This window comes from Emydura macquarii, unplaced genomic scaffold, assembly GCF_026122565.2.
Source record: "Emydura macquarii macquarii isolate MOO-44397 ecotype Brisbane River unplaced genomic scaffold, CSIRO-AGI_Emac_v2 contig_1644, whole genome shotgun sequence".
NCBI lineage: Eukaryota > Metazoa > Chordata > Testudines > Chelidae > Emydura > Emydura macquarii.
In genome coordinates, this window is record NW_027131781.1 from 1,431,615 (window position 1) to 1,450,247 (window position 18,633).

Sequence of the window (18,633 nt, forward strand, 5' to 3'; positions counted from 1 at the left end):
CCTGGGCGGGTTGCTCCTTGCACCCATTGCCCTCTCCCGGGCACCTGCGCAGGACCAGCCAGGATTTAACCCTTCATTTGTACAGGTGTTTGCTGTGAGCCTGAGGCCTAGGGCCTGTAACCATGACCTGCCCCAGAACACCCTGGGTGCCCCAGCAGCCAGGTAAGTGACCGCAGCGCCTTCTCCTCCCTGGGCGTCCGAGGAGCCGGGTGATCCCCAGGGCTGGTTCCCCTTGGAGCCAGGGGAAGAGGGAGACTCAAGCAGCTGCCGAGGCAGGAATTCTGCGCTGCAGGGAACTCAAACCAGCCCATCCGTCAGTGCACAGAGACCAGACTGTCCAGGAGTCTAGAGGGGTGCCCGGCCCCCTGGCCTGGATCCTGGGATCTGCACCAGCAGCCCTTGGGGGGCAGCAACCCAGACCGTCCTGATATTCGGGGCGTTGTCTCACACAGAGTCACCCATACGCCCCTCCCCCCGACTTCTGACACTTGCTCGCTGGTCACCCCACTGCAGGGGGGCCAGGCCCCTGGTGGCAGATCCTATGGCTGGGCCCAGACCCACAGGGCCCCCACATTGGGGGGGAGGGGGGGAAGGTACACTTCACCGGGGCTGGCCCAGGCTGCAGCCCCCATGGCTGGGTGTGTGGGAGGGGCCGTGTTACAAGCTCGTGCTGGGCCTGAAAAAATTATGCCGGGGCCCTGCAGAGCCGAGCCGGGCCGGGCCGAGCCGGGCCAATGGCCCCATCCCCCAATTCTTCCCCTCCCCCGCCGGCTCCGCCGTGCCTGGGGCTGCCTGCTCCCGACCCGAGCCTGCTCGCTCAGCCCCCGCCCCTGGGGCTGATTCCTGGCCCGGCCCCGGGCACCGCCCCCGGCCCGCCCTGCGCCCCTTGGAGCCGCCGGAGCGAGCAGAGCCGCGCAGCGCAGCGCAGCCATGCCGGCGCGGGGGGCTCTGCGCTTCCTCCTGGCGGCCGCCGCCGCCGCCCTCGCCCTGCTGCCCGGCGTCTGCAGCGCCCCGGCCGTCACCGCCGCAGGTAGGGGCCGCGCGGGGCAGGGGCCGCGCGGGGGCGCCCCAGGGAGGGTAGCGCTGCCCGGTCCTGCCCTGCGCCGGCCGGGAGCGGAGGGAAGGAGGCTGCGCTGCGCTGCGCTGCGCGGTTCGGCTCTGAGCTGCGCCGCGCCGGGCGGGGTCGGGTCTGGCTGGCCCGGGAGGCGGGCGTGGGTCGCGCCCCGGGTGCTGGCTGCGCTGCGGTGCCCAGCCGGCCGGTGTGAACGGTAGTGGGGCCGGATCCGGGGGTCCCAGGCGCGGGTAGGAGGCAAAGCCTGGAGTATCGGGACTGTCCCTATAAAATCAGGACAATTGGTCGCGCTGCGCCAGGCCACCCGCGGTGCCGCCCTGTCCCCGTGGACGGTCCTGTCCGTCCGGGCCAGCCGGGCCAGCGGGCTCCCTGCCGGGGGAGCGGGCCGGGCCAGCTTCCCGCCCAGGCGGTTTGGTCCCTGGCTGACCCGCCGTCAGTCTGGGCACCAGCCAGATGCAGCCACTTTCACTTTTGTTTCCTGGCCCTTTGTCCCCGTGCACCTGGCCCAAGGTTGCCCCGGTGGGCGCAGGGCGAGGGGTGAATTCCAGCCGCTGCCGGCCCTGGAGGGGACAGCTCGGGTGCGGGTGCAGGTTGGTTCATTTCAATGAACTGACCAGGCCCAGAGAGTCACAGATGTTAATGGGACCCTGTCAGGAACAGCTCCCCAGGGCTCTGGGCTTGGTATCCAGAGACCTGCGCCCGCTTCGTCCCATGACAAACGCACCATTTTCAGCCTCTGCTTACAGATGGAAAAAGAGGAACAGCAGTCCAAGGGTTTGACATGTGAAGTGTTCAATAGACTTTAATTTTACCAACCTCCCTTGTTCCCGTTCCCTTTAGCTGTAGAGACTCGAGTTTTTATATGAGACCCCCCCCCCTCCTGCCGTCTGACAATGGTTTAGATGCTATTAAAGGGGGTGAGAACTGTCACTTTAGGGAAAAGAGGAAGGTAGCTGAGATGGGCTAGAGCTGCTGCTGCTGCTGAACTGCCAAAGACAAATCAAGACAAACACATGCACAAAGGGCGAGAAAAGAGCAGCACAGATAGAAAATGCAGCTTCTCCCTTTGATGGTGACTTTTATTTGCATCCTCACTGCTGGAAAAACAAGAGGCCCACCACACGGTCTCATCAGCCAGCCCCAAGACATGGCAAACTCAACCGAGCACCAGCCTCGGCTGTTTAAGGCGTTGCTTTCTGCTGCCTTTCTCCTTATCAGCTTGGAGCAGAGTTGCAAAAGATGCAGCCTTGGTCAGCTAAGCCAGACCCTTGTTAAACAGAGAGCAGGAGAGAGAGATTGGAAAAAGAAGAAATACAGTGAGGAGGGAAAGGGGAGGGTGTCAGCAGGAACCCAAGGCTCATATTCCAGGTGTAGGTAGCTGAAGTCAGGGATGGTAGCAATGTCACTTGGGCTGTTGTTGGAAGACACGATACCGGGCTAGATGGATCATTGGTCTGACCCAATCGGGCCGTTCTTATCCTGGGGACCCAGGAGAGGGTGACAGCCATGTTGGTAGAGCTCACTCCTTTCCGTCCATTCATCCTCTGGGTTTTGATCCCCCTACAAAATCTCCTTCCTTAAAGGACCCCTAAAGGGGGTGATGGGTGGAATACGCCATCCCTCCTCATTATTTTATTCACCAGTTCAGCCTAATTTCTGACACGCCAGTTTTGGTCCGTTCCTTTCTGATTTCTGTCTTCTTTTGTTTCCCAATCACAAGCTCAACAAAATGTCTGAGTCATAGCCGTGGTATTAGTGACCTTGGCTTGGCTTTAGCTTTTGCTGACTGTGGTGAACGATTTTACATAACAGGCTGAGTTGGACCACTTAGTTCACAGCTGCTGCTCACCTGCTCTTTGTTAATGAATGGTAATGTTTCTGCCAATACTAGGATCCACATACGCTGTAAATCCTGAATGTAAATTCATTTTAGGTCCCAGCATGTTGTTTTAAATGTCAGGTTTCGTATTAGAACAAAATCAGATCAAAGACAGGTGGGGGATGGGAAGCAGGGAACATCCTTTTTCTAAGCTGCAGTTCAAGTGGAAATTGATGTTAGCTAATGGATGCGATCCCTCCCTGTAGCTACCTTGATATGTAATGTTTTGTTAGAAATTGGCAGAGCTGTGAAGCGGCTTTCCTGAAATGAATACAGTAGTTTAGTGAAAATTAAAGTTTAGATTAATTTTTCACTTTGATGGATTATGTTTATTATGGTAATACCTAGGGGCCAGCCAAGAACAGGGCCACATTGCGCTAGGAGCTGTACAGACAGAATAAGAGATGTGATTTTCAAGTACTTCAATCCTTATTTCTTTATTTCTCTTTCCAGAGGAGCTTCACTTTAAGTCATGGATGCTGCAGGTAAAATTTCTTCTTTTCAAAGTATTCAGAAGCCAAATGAAGTGTCACGGGTTTCCTCCCTCGGCAGATGTTCAGGATGGTCATTCAGTGAAATAAAGCTAAACTCACTTCTGCAAATGGAGAAAACAGATTGGTTTCATTATTGTTCAACCATTTTGCACTGCAAGGGACTTCCTGGTAGGGGATTTTCCATGCTGGCAAGTTACCATTTCCTGGGGACTCAGCCAAGGCTAAGTCTACAGAAATAAATGCTCACGATAATACCCACACATAACTTCAATTACCAGGTAATCCTGCCAAACCATTTCAGATGTGATAGCATAGTTATGTCAAACACTGTAAAATAGCTCACAACAAACTCCCCACACTAACCCAAACTCTCTTTCTCCTCGGCCAAGCGTGACCACATCCCTTCTCGCTCCAGTCCTTATAGGTCTGTATGGGTGAGAGTGCGATGACCCATACTCTGCAGGTTGGAAATTCCCATTCCCCGCCTGAAGCCCATCTGGGATCCAGGAGCAGTGCGTGATGGGAAATGCCCTGGCTGTGTAGCTCCGTGTGTTTTTTAGAGGAAAATCCCTACCCAGTCACGATATGCACTGAGCGCATTTTCACTTCTGTATTCTGCACCTGCAGTTGACTTCTTTTCTTTCTTTCTCATCCTTAGCACAACAGGAAGTACAGTCTGGAGGAGTATTACCAGAGACTGCAGATCTTTGTCACCAACAAGAGACAAATTGACAGACACAATGCTGGGAATCACACGTTTGAAAGTAGGAGTTTATACTTGTTAATTTAATTCTTAATTCTCTTTTTATTTGGAACAATGCTTTTGACTTCGCTCTTTGATTCATGAAACCCGTTCTTCTTTTTAGTGGGTCTAAACCAATTTTCAGACATGACGTTCACTGAATTTAGAAAAAAATATCTCTGGAGTGAACCTCAGGTAAGTGTACTTGTTTAGTTTCAGCCGAGTTTTTGCTGACGTACAAGTACATGGCTTCTATGGCCCTGGTACCCATGTTAGGGCGCCCTGGTCGCTTTCATACCCCTCGGCTTTATTTTGTTCTGCCTCCAGTTACGGCTTCTAACTCTTGTATTTTTTGGGGGAACTCAGTGGGACTGATCCTGAGATGTGCTAAGCACCGGGGGCTCAGTTAACTTTAAGGGTTGGATCAAGCCCCTGGCGGGTGCCCACAACCTCCATTGACTTCAGTGGATGCTCTGTGTGCTCAGTCCTCCCCAGGATGCGGCCCAACCCAAACCCTGCTGACGTGGTGAATATAGCCATAAGGGCTGGTGGCTGAAGCGCCAGGGTACAGCCTGGCTTGTGACGTGACGGCTGTTACCACCGCAGCCCTAGGAAGAGTAATTTCCCTGCAGGCTGCATCTTTTTGATGTTCCATAAGGGCACAACTATCCGCTCATCAGAACGCTTTCCTGTTGGTTGCAGAACTGCTCGGCCACAAAAGGGAATTTCCTGGGCAGCTCCGGGCCGTGTCCCTCCTCTATCGACTGGAGGAAAAAAGGAAACTATGTGACCCCCGTGAAGAACCAGGTAGGCAACAGCTGCCAGCCCCAGGACTCTCAGAATGATTCTCCGGCACGTCGCTGCCTTTGCTCGTTGGGGACCAGTGGGGGAGAGGAGGGTGTGGGGGATGAAGTCACAAGGACAAGGACAAGGCCCTGGCCAGGAAAGGGGGAGCAGAGTCTCTGACATCCCCCAGCCCAGCTGGGCACCGTGTCGGGTACCATCCCTCAGGGGATGTCATGCAGGGCTTACGGGAGCCCCTCCCGAGGTGTAGGGGCACATGAGCAGGCAGAGAGGTTGGGCTGGGAACAGATGCTCTATCTGACCCTATAGGAAAAATCCCAGAGGTGCTAATGAGGCACCTGTCAGCATTAATGCCCCCAGAATCCCACGGCATGCTGGCTGCTCCCACTGCAGGGATGGAGGGGATGGCGCGGGCCAGGATCAGTTGGAGAGGGAAAGCTAGGTGCTCCTGGGGAGATACGGCTTCCGGGGCAGAGAGGAGGCCCATGGGATAGTGCTGATCCCATAGCTCTGCCCAGAACGCAGGGGAACCATGCAGCCCCAAGCCCCTCTCCCCGAGGGCCCGGCGTGTCGGGAGCTCCCAAAGCTCCCCCTCCTGTGGACTTTCCCTCGGGACGGGAGGGTGCAGCTCACAGCGTGTGAGGAACCTGGTAACCTCCTGCTCCTGGTTCCCAATGCAGGGCGGATGCGGCAGCTGCTGGACCTTCTCCACCACCGGGTGTTTGGAATCGGCGATTGCCATAGCAACGGGAAAGCTGCTGTCACTGGTAAGAGATTCTCCTGTGCGGTGCACAGCTCCCGGAGACCCGGCCTAGCCCCCGGGGACCGTCCCATTGGTCCAGAGACTTCTGGGCAGCCCAACCCGCAAGTGTAACATCGATTCTCGTGTCCCAGCTGCTTCTCCCGAATGTCCAGGTCACGCAGCAGAGAACGGAGGGCGCGACAGAGAGCGCTCGGCGAGCTCAGCAAGGCAGCCTGGAGAGCAGCTGTGTGCAGCAGAGCAGGGAGTGTCTGTCTGTCTGTCTCTCGATGTTTGTATTGCCGTCCTCCCGGTGGCATCTGAGCACCTCATTGTCCAGGCTGGGGCAGCACCGTTTAACTGGGACAGGGAAATGGGAGCTGATGAATTTCAAATGCTAACTTGGGACCTGACCTGCAATCTTGGCTCCTGTGAGCAGTTCTCATTAGTCAATGGGTCGTCTATGAGTCCTTTTCACCCAGTGCACGATGAGCCTGCGGAACTCCTCGCCACAATAAAACCGTGGGCAAAGGAGAAGCAGATGATACAATTTATCTATAGACTTTTAACAGGCTTTTAATTATTGGGGCCAAGCGTGGAACAGGATTCAAAAGGGGATTAGACATTTGTGTGGAGAGCAGAATATGCAGAATGGTTGCAGCAAGTATTGAACATAAATAAGAGCATTGGAAGGGATCTAAATCAGCCTGCTCTGGGCATGATCCAACTTCTAGCTGTCAGCGGCTGGGAGGAATATTCCCTGCGGGCAGGTTAGCCCATAGGGGCCTGCTACAGGGTTCCTTGTACCTTCCTGTGAAGTAGCTGGCACTGGTCCCCGTCAGCGACAGAGGAGCAGACACCACGGTCTAGGGTTCTGAACCAGTCTGGCAGCCCTGCCCTGATCACGCACGTTGAACACCCAGTGGTCTGCAGTAAGGAAATGGCTTCAGTGCGATACTCTCAGCCAAGTATTTTGTATTTAAAATGACAGAGAGAGAGAGAGAGAGACTGGTTTTCTGAGTATACACTGATTCAAAGTATTTCTCTAGGCAGAGCAGCAATTGGTTGACTGTGCTCAGGACTTCAACAACCACGGATGCAGTGGGTAAGTAGCATGAGGTGGGACCAGCAGGAGATAAGGGAACCTGGTGCTCATCGTTTACAAGAATTGCTGGGGATCCGGAGTGCAGACCTTTCTGGAATACGGGATGTGTGGAGTGTGGGCCTGGTTGAGAAGGGGGAAAGGGAGGGGGCATTGGGTTTTTTAACTTTTGGGGGCAAAAAAATCCAAAATGCTTCATCAAACGTTTCCTGACACTCGGGGTTGGCCTGCAGCGCAGCCACATGCCCATATTACAATAACCGGGGGCTCAACGCTGCAGGAAGGGCAGTGGGGTTCGGCAAGCGCCCAGCTGCTGAGTGGCATTTGTCAGCGAGCCTCTGCGCTGAGCAGGAACCGGCAGGCACCGCAGAAACCTCTGCTTCGCCTTTGGGAGACCCTGACTGGCTTTGCTTAACGTGAAAGCTGCTGAAATCCACTGCCTTCCACGAGCGAAACGCCCCCTGGCGCTCCGTCCTCGTACAAGACAATGTTAGCGGCGCCGTCTCCGGGACTTTCTCAGCTCCTGTTCACCTGCCTTCCCCCTTCCAGTCCTCAGCCTCCTGTAGTCATGTTGTCAGAGCTTGGCTGCAGGGGGCTGCACCCGCCCCCCTCGTGCCCCATCACATTTCCTTTGTCAGTTGGTCCCGGCGGGGGAGGGACAGGAGCAGCTCCTCACTCGGGGCTGGGGATCTCCTCGCCGTTCTCTGGTGCAGCGACCCCAGGAACACAGCCAGCGGCATCCCCGCCACAGGCAGGGAGACGAGCACCCGGAACAGGCCTCGCAGCCTGAGGGCCAAATTCCTCCCTACCCCAGAGCTGAGCTGGTGCCCCACAGGGAATGTGTGAGTGGCAGAGATGGCTTGGAGCCTCCCTGGCACTGGGGGCTGCTGGAGCCTGTTCTTCCCCCAGCACAGGTTAGACTGAGGGGTTGCTTTAACTCGCTTCTTCATGGGTGTAGCCAGGGCATCGGAACGGCTCAGCCACATCTCCCACCCCCACAGAGATCCCTGATGTGCCTCCTGCACCAGGGGCCCCGACGGGGGGTAGCATAAGTCTGGAGTAGTGGGAATTCCTTCCCTCTTCACCCCACCCTAGCTGCCCACCAGGGACTTTAGGACTCTGATGGGTCAGGCCCTGAGAACCCAAGAGGGGAGATGCTGGGAGGAGAGTGGAAGCTGGGATGTGACGGGTGGCTGTAGTTTGCAGGTCTGGTGCTGTTAGCGGGTGCAGGATGTGCGATCCTGCTGCAAGTTTTCAGATAAGTATCCAGACATTGCTTGGCTATGCCTTTTAGAGGAAGTATGTGGATTGAGTTTGCAGAAGATACAATATTGTTGTATAATTAATTAATAATTAACTCACCATTTTGCTGTGATGTTTTTCAGGGGCCTGCCAAGCCAAGCTTTTGAGTACATCCTGTATAACAAAGGACTCCAAGGAGAGGATACGTATCCGTACAGGGCTGAGGTATTCTTACCATTGCAGCAGAAACATATTCAACTGCTGGAAGTGCTGGTGACACTCCTGGATTTAACGCTGATTCCTTTGTGTTTGCACAGAATGGCACATGCAAGTTCCAGCCCGAAAAGGCTATCGCTTTCATCAAAGATGTTGTCAATATCACACTGGTAAGTTCCCAAGGCTTTGACTTGAGGGTCAGGAATGTTGCACCGTGGCAGACCCCAGACTCCGTGAGGAGCCCTGGGAATGGAATGTGCCGCATGCGTATTCGGGCTCTTGCTTTTTGCACAAGGCTGGGCTGTTGAAGCGTTTCCAGTGCATTCCTCCCTCCTTTCTGTGCACCGCTAGTTCAGCTAGGTGCCTGGATGTGCCTGGGCTCAGCCGACTATTCTGGCACCTAAGTACTGCCGGAAGAAGGCTTTGATGTTGACTGCTTTCTGCTGGGAGTCAGGGCACTTCTCTTGCTGAACCAATGGCAGTAGTGAGTCACTGCTAGGCTGCCTTCCGTCTCACTGATGTTTGCCATTGAAGTGGCTCAGGTCTGTGCAGAACAAGAACCTGGTTGTCAGTATTTTAAAATAAGTCGATCTCTCTGCACCATTCTGCCAGCTGGATGGAAAACAGCTTGTGTCTCTTATTTTTCAAAGTACTCTGGGCGCGGTAGGCAGCTCACAGGTGCTGGCTCCGAAAGTATCACAGCCAAAAAGGCTAATCCAGAAGAGGCAGTGGCTGCACCTACTACTTCATTCATCCTGCTCAAATTTGTTTCTCTCCTCTGTGCTCTCCCCCTTCGTTCCCCATTAGACAACTCACCTGTCGTGTCGGCAGAGGGCAGTCAGAAAGCACACTACCGCCTCTGCAGACATGGCCATCCTGGGCCAGCTCTTGCTGCTGTCACCCTAATTAGCTTGCCTAAAACAGAAGGATCCGCCAGCAGCTCTTCCGCAGAGTAAGATCAGGGTCTCCTGTCGCCTGAGAGCCAGGCTGGCCTGGTGAATGTAGAAAGGGATAGCCTCCTCCTGTCTGGGGAGCCCAGCGGTGCTGCTCCCACTGGGGACAGAGCCAAAGTGCCGGTGAGCTGTGTGTGGTTCTCTGTGTGTGGTGCACATAAGAGACAGGAAAGTTTAGCCACAGTCCCAGTTTAGCCAAGTCCATCATTATGGGGGTGGCAGTGACCAAGAAGTAAATAACATTTGGAATTGTCTCCTTCCAGTACGACGAAGGTGGCATGGTGGAAGCCGTGGGGAAGCATAACCCCGTTAGCTTTGCTTTCGAGGTGACTGGTGACTTCATGAGCTACAGCAAAGGCGTTTACTCCAAGTGAGTATTTCTGAATGCAGAAGATTCAGGTGAACCATAGCAGCAAGTTGCTTTAATCACGTTCACTCCCCAGCAGGTTTTCCTCTGTGTTCCTGAGGACAGCCATCAGACTGTTGGCTAGTGTTTTCTAACCCAGAAGACAAAGGGAGTGGGAAGCGGGAAGTTAAGCGGTGGGTTCCCAGGAAGGTGGGACAGTAACGTAGAATAATACACCAGGGCTTGCAAGGTACTTGCAACTTACCTACAATTAGGAGCAGAGCCGGTCAGAAACCACTGAAGGTTGTTTACAAAACGCTTTGACTATTTGAAATGTCATTGGAACACTGGAGAAGAGCTTGTCACCAGGGAAACACCTATTAATCCACCCGGGTTAGCTCTGCTCAGGCCGTGCCATGTGGCCTTGGGCAGGAACCTCCATTATCTGCAGCAGTTTCACTGCATAAAGGGGCGAGTGCTTGACACCCACTGGCTTCAGCAAGGTCTGGGGTGTGTCTTTGGATCAGATATCTCCCTGATAGCAGCCCTCAGCGTTCTGCATCATAACAGCATTTAATTGGATCCTTTCATCTATCTAGGTACCATCACTGTAGTATCTGAGCCTCCACTGATTTCTCTGGCCTTATTTTTAGAGTTTGTTCTTAAAGACACACTTCCAGTATGTGAGTGGGGTGTGTGTATAGAGCTCCCTCGACTGGCAACTGTTTTCCCTAGGGGCAACTTCTTGTAATTCTGGAGCACCCAAGTCAATGGTTTGGATGCTTGTAACTGTGTCAAGGAACGTGCGTACGTTCTAACAGCAGCATTGGATGAGCTGACCACTAATCACCAAGCTGTGCAGAGAGGCACCTTGTGCAGTTTACAGAAGCACCTACGCAGGCTAGGTGCCCCATGCCCATTGACTTGCAATGGGAATTAGGTGCCTAACTCAAATATAAGGTGCCTTTGAAAATCCCATTAGTCACCTACCTGCATCCCAAGGCACCTGAACCCCTTCGTAAATCTGGACCCACAAGACAAGCAAAGGGAGAAGTGTGAGTTTGAGGATGGGAACAGATCTGGTATAAAAATGGCTCAGGTAAACCAGTGTGTCCATTTCACAGCCCAGGCGAGACGCTGCGTAAGAGGCTGATTATTAGATTTCGGAGAGGCAGAGAAGCCGACGGGCAGGACAGATTAATTCCTATTAGGCAATGATGGGAAAAACGCATGTTTGGAGAGAAACAGAAAATACCTCTGAAAAATGAAACCTCCGTCATGTCAGGCCACGAGGCAAATTAAAGTGAGAGTCTGTGCATGAGTGATCTGCTCTTGGGAGCAGCAGTGGAAGAACAGATCATGCTGTGACGTCAGATGGTTTCCTTTTTACAATGAGCAGGTACTATATAATGCAATCTTATGACTCAGAGCTGCCTACCGAACAGCAGAGAGGAGTGGTGTTCTCTGGAAAAAGTCACTATCATAGGTTACCAGCAGCAAAGATTTTCTGGGAATTTGATCTTTAGCATCAACGCGGCGCAAGAGTCGCACAGAATTCCACGGGCATTAGCCAGGCATGGCCCCAGTATTACAGGGGCAGGGCCGGCTCGACCACTGCGCTTGCACACTCCTGCTTATCTCCATCCGCTGGGGACTGCCTGTGGAGCGGGGACTGCCAAGTGTGCCAAGCTCTGCGCTGTTGAATGGCTCAGCTGCCTCCCACTGCACAGCATTTTCAAAGGGGCAAAGCCGGGATGTTGAAGGGCATGAAGGTGGGGGAAAGAACAGACCAAGATAGGTTGTAATGAGGACTACAGCACAGATGGAAACAGCTGTTATTGTTTGTAGTCCCATAGTGTTTTGCAGCCCTAGTCATGGACCAGGATCCATTGTACTAGGCGCTGCACAAACACAGAACAAAAAGATGGTCCCTGCCCCCAAAGAGCTTACAATCCGGGTCTAAGACAAGAGACAACAGAAGGAGACAGACAGGAGTACAAGGAAGCAGTGAGACCGTGTTGAACAGCAGGGTGGGCAGTGGTCTCACCACGCTAGCGGTCTAACTAGTATCCAGTTTTTCGTAGGAATCATGCCAAAGGAGAGTTTTGAAGGAGGCTAATTCATTAGTTTTGCGGATGTTTATGGGGAGCATTTCCCAAGCATGAGGCAGCATGGCTTGAAGGTGCTCATTTGAAAATGTTACGAGTGGGTGATGTCAGGGGCTGACCAGAGGTGAGCATTGACAACTTGGTAGTGAATGAGAGATGACGGGTCAGGCGGGTATAAGCTGTTAAGGGCCCCGAAAGTAAAGGTAGGCAGCTCATGTCTGATACAATAGAAAAGGGGGAGCCAGTAGAGGGATGCAAAGACGGGGGTGACGTGGTCCAAGTGACAAGGTGGAAGAATGATCTTTGCTGCAGTGTTCTGAATGGGTATGAGCTGGGCAAGGTTGCATTTGTCAAGGCCAGAGAAAAAGGGGTTGTGGTAATCCAGAGGGAAGATGATGAGAGCCTGGACAAGAGTTTTTTGCTGTGTGTATGAATAGGAAAGGCCAGATCTTAGAGATGTTCTGCAAAAAGAATCTGCAGGACTTAGACACCACCTGGATGCGAGTCCCTAGAGGGCTGAGACGAAGATGAGGCCATGGGTAGAATTGTGGCGTTATCCACAGTGGCTGAGCAGGGAGGTGGCAGGAAGGAGTTTGGGTTGTGTGTGGAGAGTGGGAGGTCTGTTTTAGCCGTGTGGAGCTTGAGCTGGTGGGTAGACAGCCACGAGAAGGTGTCCAAGAGACAGGCCAAGATTTTAATTTGGACAGAAGGAGGCAGGTCTGGAGCAGAAAGCTAAATCTGAGTCATCAGCACAGTGAGGGGAGCTGAATCTGTGTTTGCGGCTGATCTGAACAGAGATAAGGTGTAGAGGGGGAAGTGAAGTAAGAGCGTTATGTTCCCTTAATGAGTAAGCAGAGATATGATAAACGTGTCAAATAACAAATGTTTAGAGAAGGTCGATCGGGGTTTCTGGTCTCATAACACAAGCACAAGGGGGTTATGCAATTAAAATGAAAAGTGGGAAATTCAAAACCAGTGAAAGGAAATACTTTTTCACGCAGCACATCATTAGACCATGGAACTCATTGCCACAGGGAGTTGTTGAGTCGAAGAATTTAGCAAGATTTAAGAAGGGGTTGGACGTTTATAAGAATAACTAGAATATCCAGAGTTAGGGTTTAATCCTTACAAAAATGTTGGCAAGGATATTAAACCGATCTCTGACTAGCAGAGACCAGGCTGAGACCGAATGTGCAGGCAGCTCATCCCACATCTGCTCGTGTGGGGTTCCTACATCTTCCTCTAGAGCATCGGGTTCTAGCCACTGCCAGAGAGACAATGGACCTTTGGGTCTGACCCAGTCTGGCAATTCCTGCGTAGCTTTGCCAGGCACAGATGTTTGGCTTATAATGGCTCTGCAGGCTATGCTCATCCCTTCCCCACCCTCTGTGCCCATGTTTCCAGAGCCACACCCACCATCCGTCAGCGCCAGCATTTCACAATCTTTTTCAGACACATTTCTCCAAAAAATCTGCTGGAATGGAATGCTTCTGCCTCCCTAGGGCATCAGGAGCTGCTCACCGCCTCTTCCTACGGTTCCCCACTCACAACACGCACACGGTCCCAGCTTTAAATAGCACTGGAAAGGGAACTGCGGCGCTTCAGTGGAAATGGCCGTTAAGCCCAGAAGCATGGGCTGAACGACCCTGCTGTCCAGGCGGTGGGAAGCATTCAGTACGGAAATCAATACGTTCATTTTAACTGTTAAAAAATATCCCCCTCAGTGAAACCCTCCGGCACTGCATGCCAAGCACATCCCAGCACGCACCCTCCCATCACACAAGTCCCAGGCTACCCAGCAGTGAATACGGACTGAATGGACATGAAGATGCAAGGGAAGTCGCTGCATCTTTAGTCTGTTTTCACTGAAGGAACTGGTGTGAAATGAAAAGCAACTCATGGCCAAGGTGTCCCACGTGCAGGGCCTGGTAGCTCACGCGTTATTCCTTGCAGTGAGTTAGAGGTGTTTGTTCTCTTTAAAATAACGGATTTCCAGTGTCAGGCAAGGGCCAGATCTTGCAGACGCCCTGGTAGGCAGCATCACTCACATCTCCAGTGCCCCTGAATAACTGTACCTCGTGCAGACGTGTTTGCAAGATCAGGCCCTGAAATATGAAAGCCGAGCAAACCAGCACAGCGCTGCAGCTAAGACCGTTCACTTTGCACTACCAAAATGCATGTGCTAAGTTCTTCCATTCTTCTTCAGTCTTGCGAGTAACACTGTTGATACGAATCGCTTCTTTACACTCAATAATGGTTAGCACTTTTTATAGCCTTTTACATCATGGAAGTATAGTGACAGTAGTGACTGATCAATGATTAATTACCAAATAGGTTTTCACGTCATAAATGTGCTTTATTTTTGCCTTTTGTTTGCAGCCCAACGTGTGATAAGACTCCAGACAAAGTGAACCATGCAGTTCTGGCTGTGGGTTATGGAGAAGAGAATGGAACTCCCTATTGGATTGTTAAAAACTCCTGGGGCCCAAACTGGGGCATGGATGGGTAAGGAGCTTCTGGCTGATGCCCAGCACAGCTGGACTCGCTGTAGCCTAACTGCGACTAATCAAGAGCCACTTCGCTCCCTAGCATGCCCGTGTGGCAACAGACACCAGTAGGTTCTAAGCAACAGTTTATCAGCTACTGAGCAGCCGGGCTTACTGCAAAGAGACTAGTGCAATGGTTGGGGGCGTTAGCATCGTGAAACTGCTCAGTGTGACTGGTGAGATCCGGATCCAAATATTACAAAGAGAGCCCCTTTGTAGCCATGATAATGTGCTGCGGGTGCAGCAGCACCCCTGGCTTGTAGCAGTAATAACGACCAAATACATGGTTTCCTGTTTACCTGGCTCTAAGGAATTCTCTCTGGGGTGGTGTAGCCAGCTCGCTAGGGTTCCCCTGCAACCCAGGACAAAAAGGCCAAGGCCAGGTGAGAACAGAGCTTGGCTGGGCACCCAGGCCCTCCAGCAATTCAGCCACTCTCATTGCTGCAGACACAACTTAGAGCAGCCCCGAGGCTGAGGTAAACTTTTGCAGGATTGGGCAGTAATTTAGCTCGTTTATGAAGGTGACTCTGCCAATGAATTCTGTTGCCTGGTGAAATCCCATCATTGAGAGAAAGGGATTTCCTTCCATTGTGCAGGATGACGCTGAGCAGCACCATCAGTGACATTGTAACCTCATGCCAGATCAGTTGTGTCCTGTGCTGCTGGAGGGGAGCAGTGGGGAATGCTCACTAACGTGTTTATTTCTCCTTTTAGCTACTTCTATATTGAACGTGGCAAGAATATGTGTGGTCTCGCTGCGTGTGCATCTTATCCGATTCCTCAGGTCTAAGGTGGGATCAACGGCTGGGAAGGGCGGACAAAGGAAAGGAACCAATCTATTGCGTAGAAGTCTCCTAAACACCGGAGTTTAGTAAGTCAGAAAAATGACAATAGCAAAGGCCCACTGAGGTCCTGGTCCCGCAATGAGATACACGCAGGCAAACTCCTGCATTTATGCAGAATTCATTGCAGGAGACAGACCTAAGTCACCTCCGCTCCTACTCCAAATACATGTATGTTTCCCTATAATAAATTCTCCAGTGTTGTGACATGTTCCAAGTACAGGGCAAAGAGCCAGAAACTCATGTCTTCTAATCCCAGCTCAGACACTGATTTACCATGTGCTCTAGAGGAAGTCTGAGTCTGTCTGCCTCAGTTTCCCCATTTGTTAAAGGGGGGTAATAATACTTAACCTATCTCTCAGGGTGTGGTGATTAGATAATGTTTGTAAAGCACTTGAATGTGCAAAGCGCTATGCAGTTGTTTTTTTTATTAAGTAACATTTGTCGTCCCAGTTTTAAATTACTCCAGCAACGAGACTTCTCTTTCCTTTGGGAGACTACCCTGCATGCCAGCAGATCTCACTTCTAGGAACTCTTTATTCTTTTGACAAACGCTCTATTTTTAATGAGTGCTAGCATGCCATTTTTAAGAAGTTATGTCTATTTTAATTAAATCTAAGATTTGGTTATTTTTTCAGAAATAAAGAGGATATTTTAATGAATATTAAAAAGAATCAATGATTTTCTATTAAGTTAAGGAAAAGCAGAAGCCTTAATGTCAGTATTTCAATATATTCTGTTTTAAGAGGATTCATGTCATGTATGCAGAGGGCATTTCAGCTGTGTGTCATTTCATGCTGCAGTAACACCGCCATGACATTACTGTGCGTCATGGAACCGAATAAAACAGACTTGTCACTTGTCATGTGGTATCATTCGTGTCGCCTTCTCAGTGTTTCTTCCGTTAATTTAGTGTTTGTGAAAGATGTCTATTAGCATTTGGAGTTTTGGCATTGAGTTCAGTAGGAGCAGGACTGAATCCTTTGTCTTTAGACAAATACATTACCAGTTCTTTGTATTGCTTTAACTATATCAGTTTAGAAACTGATACAGTTAAAATTGGTAGAGTCCCCCTCCAGTGTGGATGCAGTTGAACTTGTTGAAAGGTGCTTATATCGGTACAGCTTATGTCTGTAAATAACCCGAGGAACTAATATAGTTAAAGTGGTACATAGGCTTTGTGCAGACAAACCCCAAAGCGAGGTCACCACCCCAGAATCTTTACAAAGTAGGACCCCAATCGTGCAAGATCCCCCATGCAGTGGACCGTGGCGCCCAAGTGGAATCCCACTCGTGTCACTGTTACTATTCGTGCGTAAAGTTGAGAACAGGGGTAAGACTTTGCAAGATCTGGGCCATCATTTGAATCCGTGGACTGGCACCTGCTTACAGCAGTTCTGGTTTTAGTCTTCAGAATTCTGGATCAATCTGATCTACTCATGTGCCAGCGGGTATGCAAATTTTCCATGCTGAGAGTCTGCCTGAGGTCTGTGTTTTTCTATAGAGTGTGCGTGTGATCAAGTTGATGCAGGTAGCGCCACTTACTAAATTAAATTTTTGGGGAAAATTTCAGCTAAAAGAGTTCATCCATTTTTCAGAACAAGATTAGGGAAATATACATTGTTTTCCCATGCTCGAAAATTCTTACAACAGTTTAGTTCAGTGCTTCTCAAACTTGTTTGATCGCACCCTCCTTCTTTGTGGCTGGAGTAGTGTACGCCCCCTCCCCTGCCGCACAATGACATATACCGATAAAGAAAAACCAACATACAACTCTCACCAAATAGGAAAAGCAGCAAGGCATTGATTGAAACAGAGCCCACGATCTATTGTAATAAGAGCAAAACCACCCTGGTAATCGATGCTTGCAATTAAATGTGCACAGCGTGTCGTAGCAAACGGGTTAAATATCAGAGGGCAACGACTTTGTAAAATGCTATGCAAGCTTAACAGAAAGCCGTCCAAATGCACAGCACCAGCTGAGGAGCTGATTTGTTGAGAGATCAGCTTGGCTAGTTATTCATGGCGGTGGGTAAAATGTGCGCAGTAAGGTTTTTGGGTTTTTTTCCCCTAAATCTTATGCCCCCGTCAGAATACACTGCAGGCGCCCCCAACGGGGTCCGTCCCCCCCCCCCCCCAGTTTGAGAACCTCTGGTTTAGTTGATGAGATCTGGTGCTTCCCTTCTTTGGAGGAGAGACGTTGACATTTTGCAAAGGGTTCCTCTGGTGTCGAGGATGGTCAAGGTCACCCAGTTGAAAATTCACCCAAATCTGGCCAAGGTATCAGCCTCTGAAAGTCTGTTTGCACAGGCTCAGTAGAGACTTGTAGGAGTTTGGAATTGGCAACTAAATTCACCACATTCTGTCTGTTCTTAGCATCCTCTGGTCCCTCACAGGATGCATCATGCTCCAGTATGACTCTGAGGGGCCTTGGAGAAGGACTTTTCCAGCAATTGCTTTTCTTGGGAGTCAGGGGCTGCTGAGGCAGTAGGCAGAGGAAATGAGTGCAGAGAGGCTGAGGGTGGGCAGGGAAGGCCACGCAGCAAGACTCTGCATGCTGCCTGTGTGAGCTGTGGAGCAGCTCTCTGTGGTGACCACTGTAGTGTAAAGGGAAGTTTGGGGCAAACCAGGGAAAGGCAAACGTTGAATTGGCAGGTTTGAATTGCCCACAGCCCCGCCCAGCAGACAGAGGGGAGAGGGTGCAGTAGCAATCACAGATGGGTCATGTGCCAGCTCTCACACCCCAGGTTCAGGTGGGAATGAAGCTTTCAGCTCCTTTCCCCCAGCCTCTGCCTACTCCCTCCCCCCAGGATAATTACAGTTTGCTGGGGGTTGAAAATTGTGCCCTATAGGGGGATTAGAAACAAACCCCTCTGAATCCCCTAAAAGCCAGGTGTGAACAGCAACCTTCCGAGTGCTGCCACGGGAAACACTGACCTAGGTGACTGATGCCTCCCTGGCTATCCCAGCCAGAATTCCAACGGCTGTCCTCACAGGTCAGTGGCAGGAAGTGCTCTTTAAAGGAACCACAACAAGTGCTGTGAGAGGCTATAGTGATGAAAATTGTGAGGTTATTTACAAGATAAGGGGCTTGTTAGTACAGTAGTTTGCAAAACAGTTCATCACGGAAACAATACGTCAGATATGGAAAAATATGTCAAGTCTCCATAGTCTGGTTTTCAGTTACTTGGATTTATCTGCTTTGAGAATGGAAATATGCAGAGGGAAAAGATGGTTTTGTAGTTAAATCACAGAAATGAGGGTTGAGAAATCCAGATTCCATCCCTTGTGCTACCACAGACTTCCTGTGTGACCTCAGGCAAGTTACACAACCGCTGTGGGCTGGTGAACACAGGTGCCGTTCCCATCCCGTTTAATGCCATGCCTGAATCTGCATCCCAGGGTCTGAGGCAGAGCCGTTAGACTAGGATAAAAGGAGATTTGCAAATAATTTAATGAACAAACATAGATAGAGCGGGATAGAGCGAAACGTCCTCTTGGCAGGTTATTCCACAACTGCCCATGAAGAGGTTACTGCACCTTTCCCT

General features: G+C 51.2%; 1 protein-coding gene across 2 annotated transcripts; it reads left to right on the forward strand.

The window, feature by feature from the left end:
* The first annotated feature begins 891 nt into the window (after positions 1 to 891).
* CTSH (cathepsin H) lies at positions 892 to 15,950 on the forward strand. 2 transcript variants are annotated; one of them, XM_067555436.1, is made up of 12 exons: positions 892 to 1,030; positions 3,405 to 3,436; positions 4,104 to 4,209; positions 4,312 to 4,382; positions 4,890 to 4,994; positions 5,672 to 5,758; positions 6,780 to 6,835; positions 8,218 to 8,299; positions 8,392 to 8,460; positions 9,507 to 9,613; positions 14,077 to 14,202; positions 14,958 to 15,950. In XM_067555436.1, the coding sequence occupies exons 1-12, from the start codon at positions 931 to 933 to the stop codon at positions 15,031 to 15,033; spliced, it is 1,017 nt and encodes a 338-aa protein (XP_067411537.1). In that variant the 5' UTR covers positions 892 to 930; the 3' UTR covers positions 15,034 to 15,950. The 2 variants fall into 2 exon arrangements, with proteins under 2 accessions (XP_067411537.1, XP_067411538.1); XM_067555437.1 differs by lacking the exon at positions 892 to 1,030 and adding an exon at positions 1,197 to 1,302.
* The last annotated feature ends 2,683 nt before the right edge of the window (positions 15,951 to 18,633 follow it).

Bases quoted from the DNA above. Each gene is read 5' to 3' on its own strand.
- CTSH (XM_067555436.1), top strand. From the start codon at position 931: ATGCCGGCGCGGGGGGCTCTGCGCTTCCTCCTGGCGGCCGCCGCCGCC. The intron at 4,383-4,889 runs GTAAGTGTACTT...TGTTGGTTGCAG, and splicing joins ATCTCTGGAGTGAACCTCAG to AACTGCTCGGCCACAAAAGG. The intron at 9,614-14,076 runs GTGAGTATTTCT...TTTTGTTTGCAG, and splicing joins AGCAAAGGCGTTTACTCCAA to CCCAACGTGTGATAAGACTC.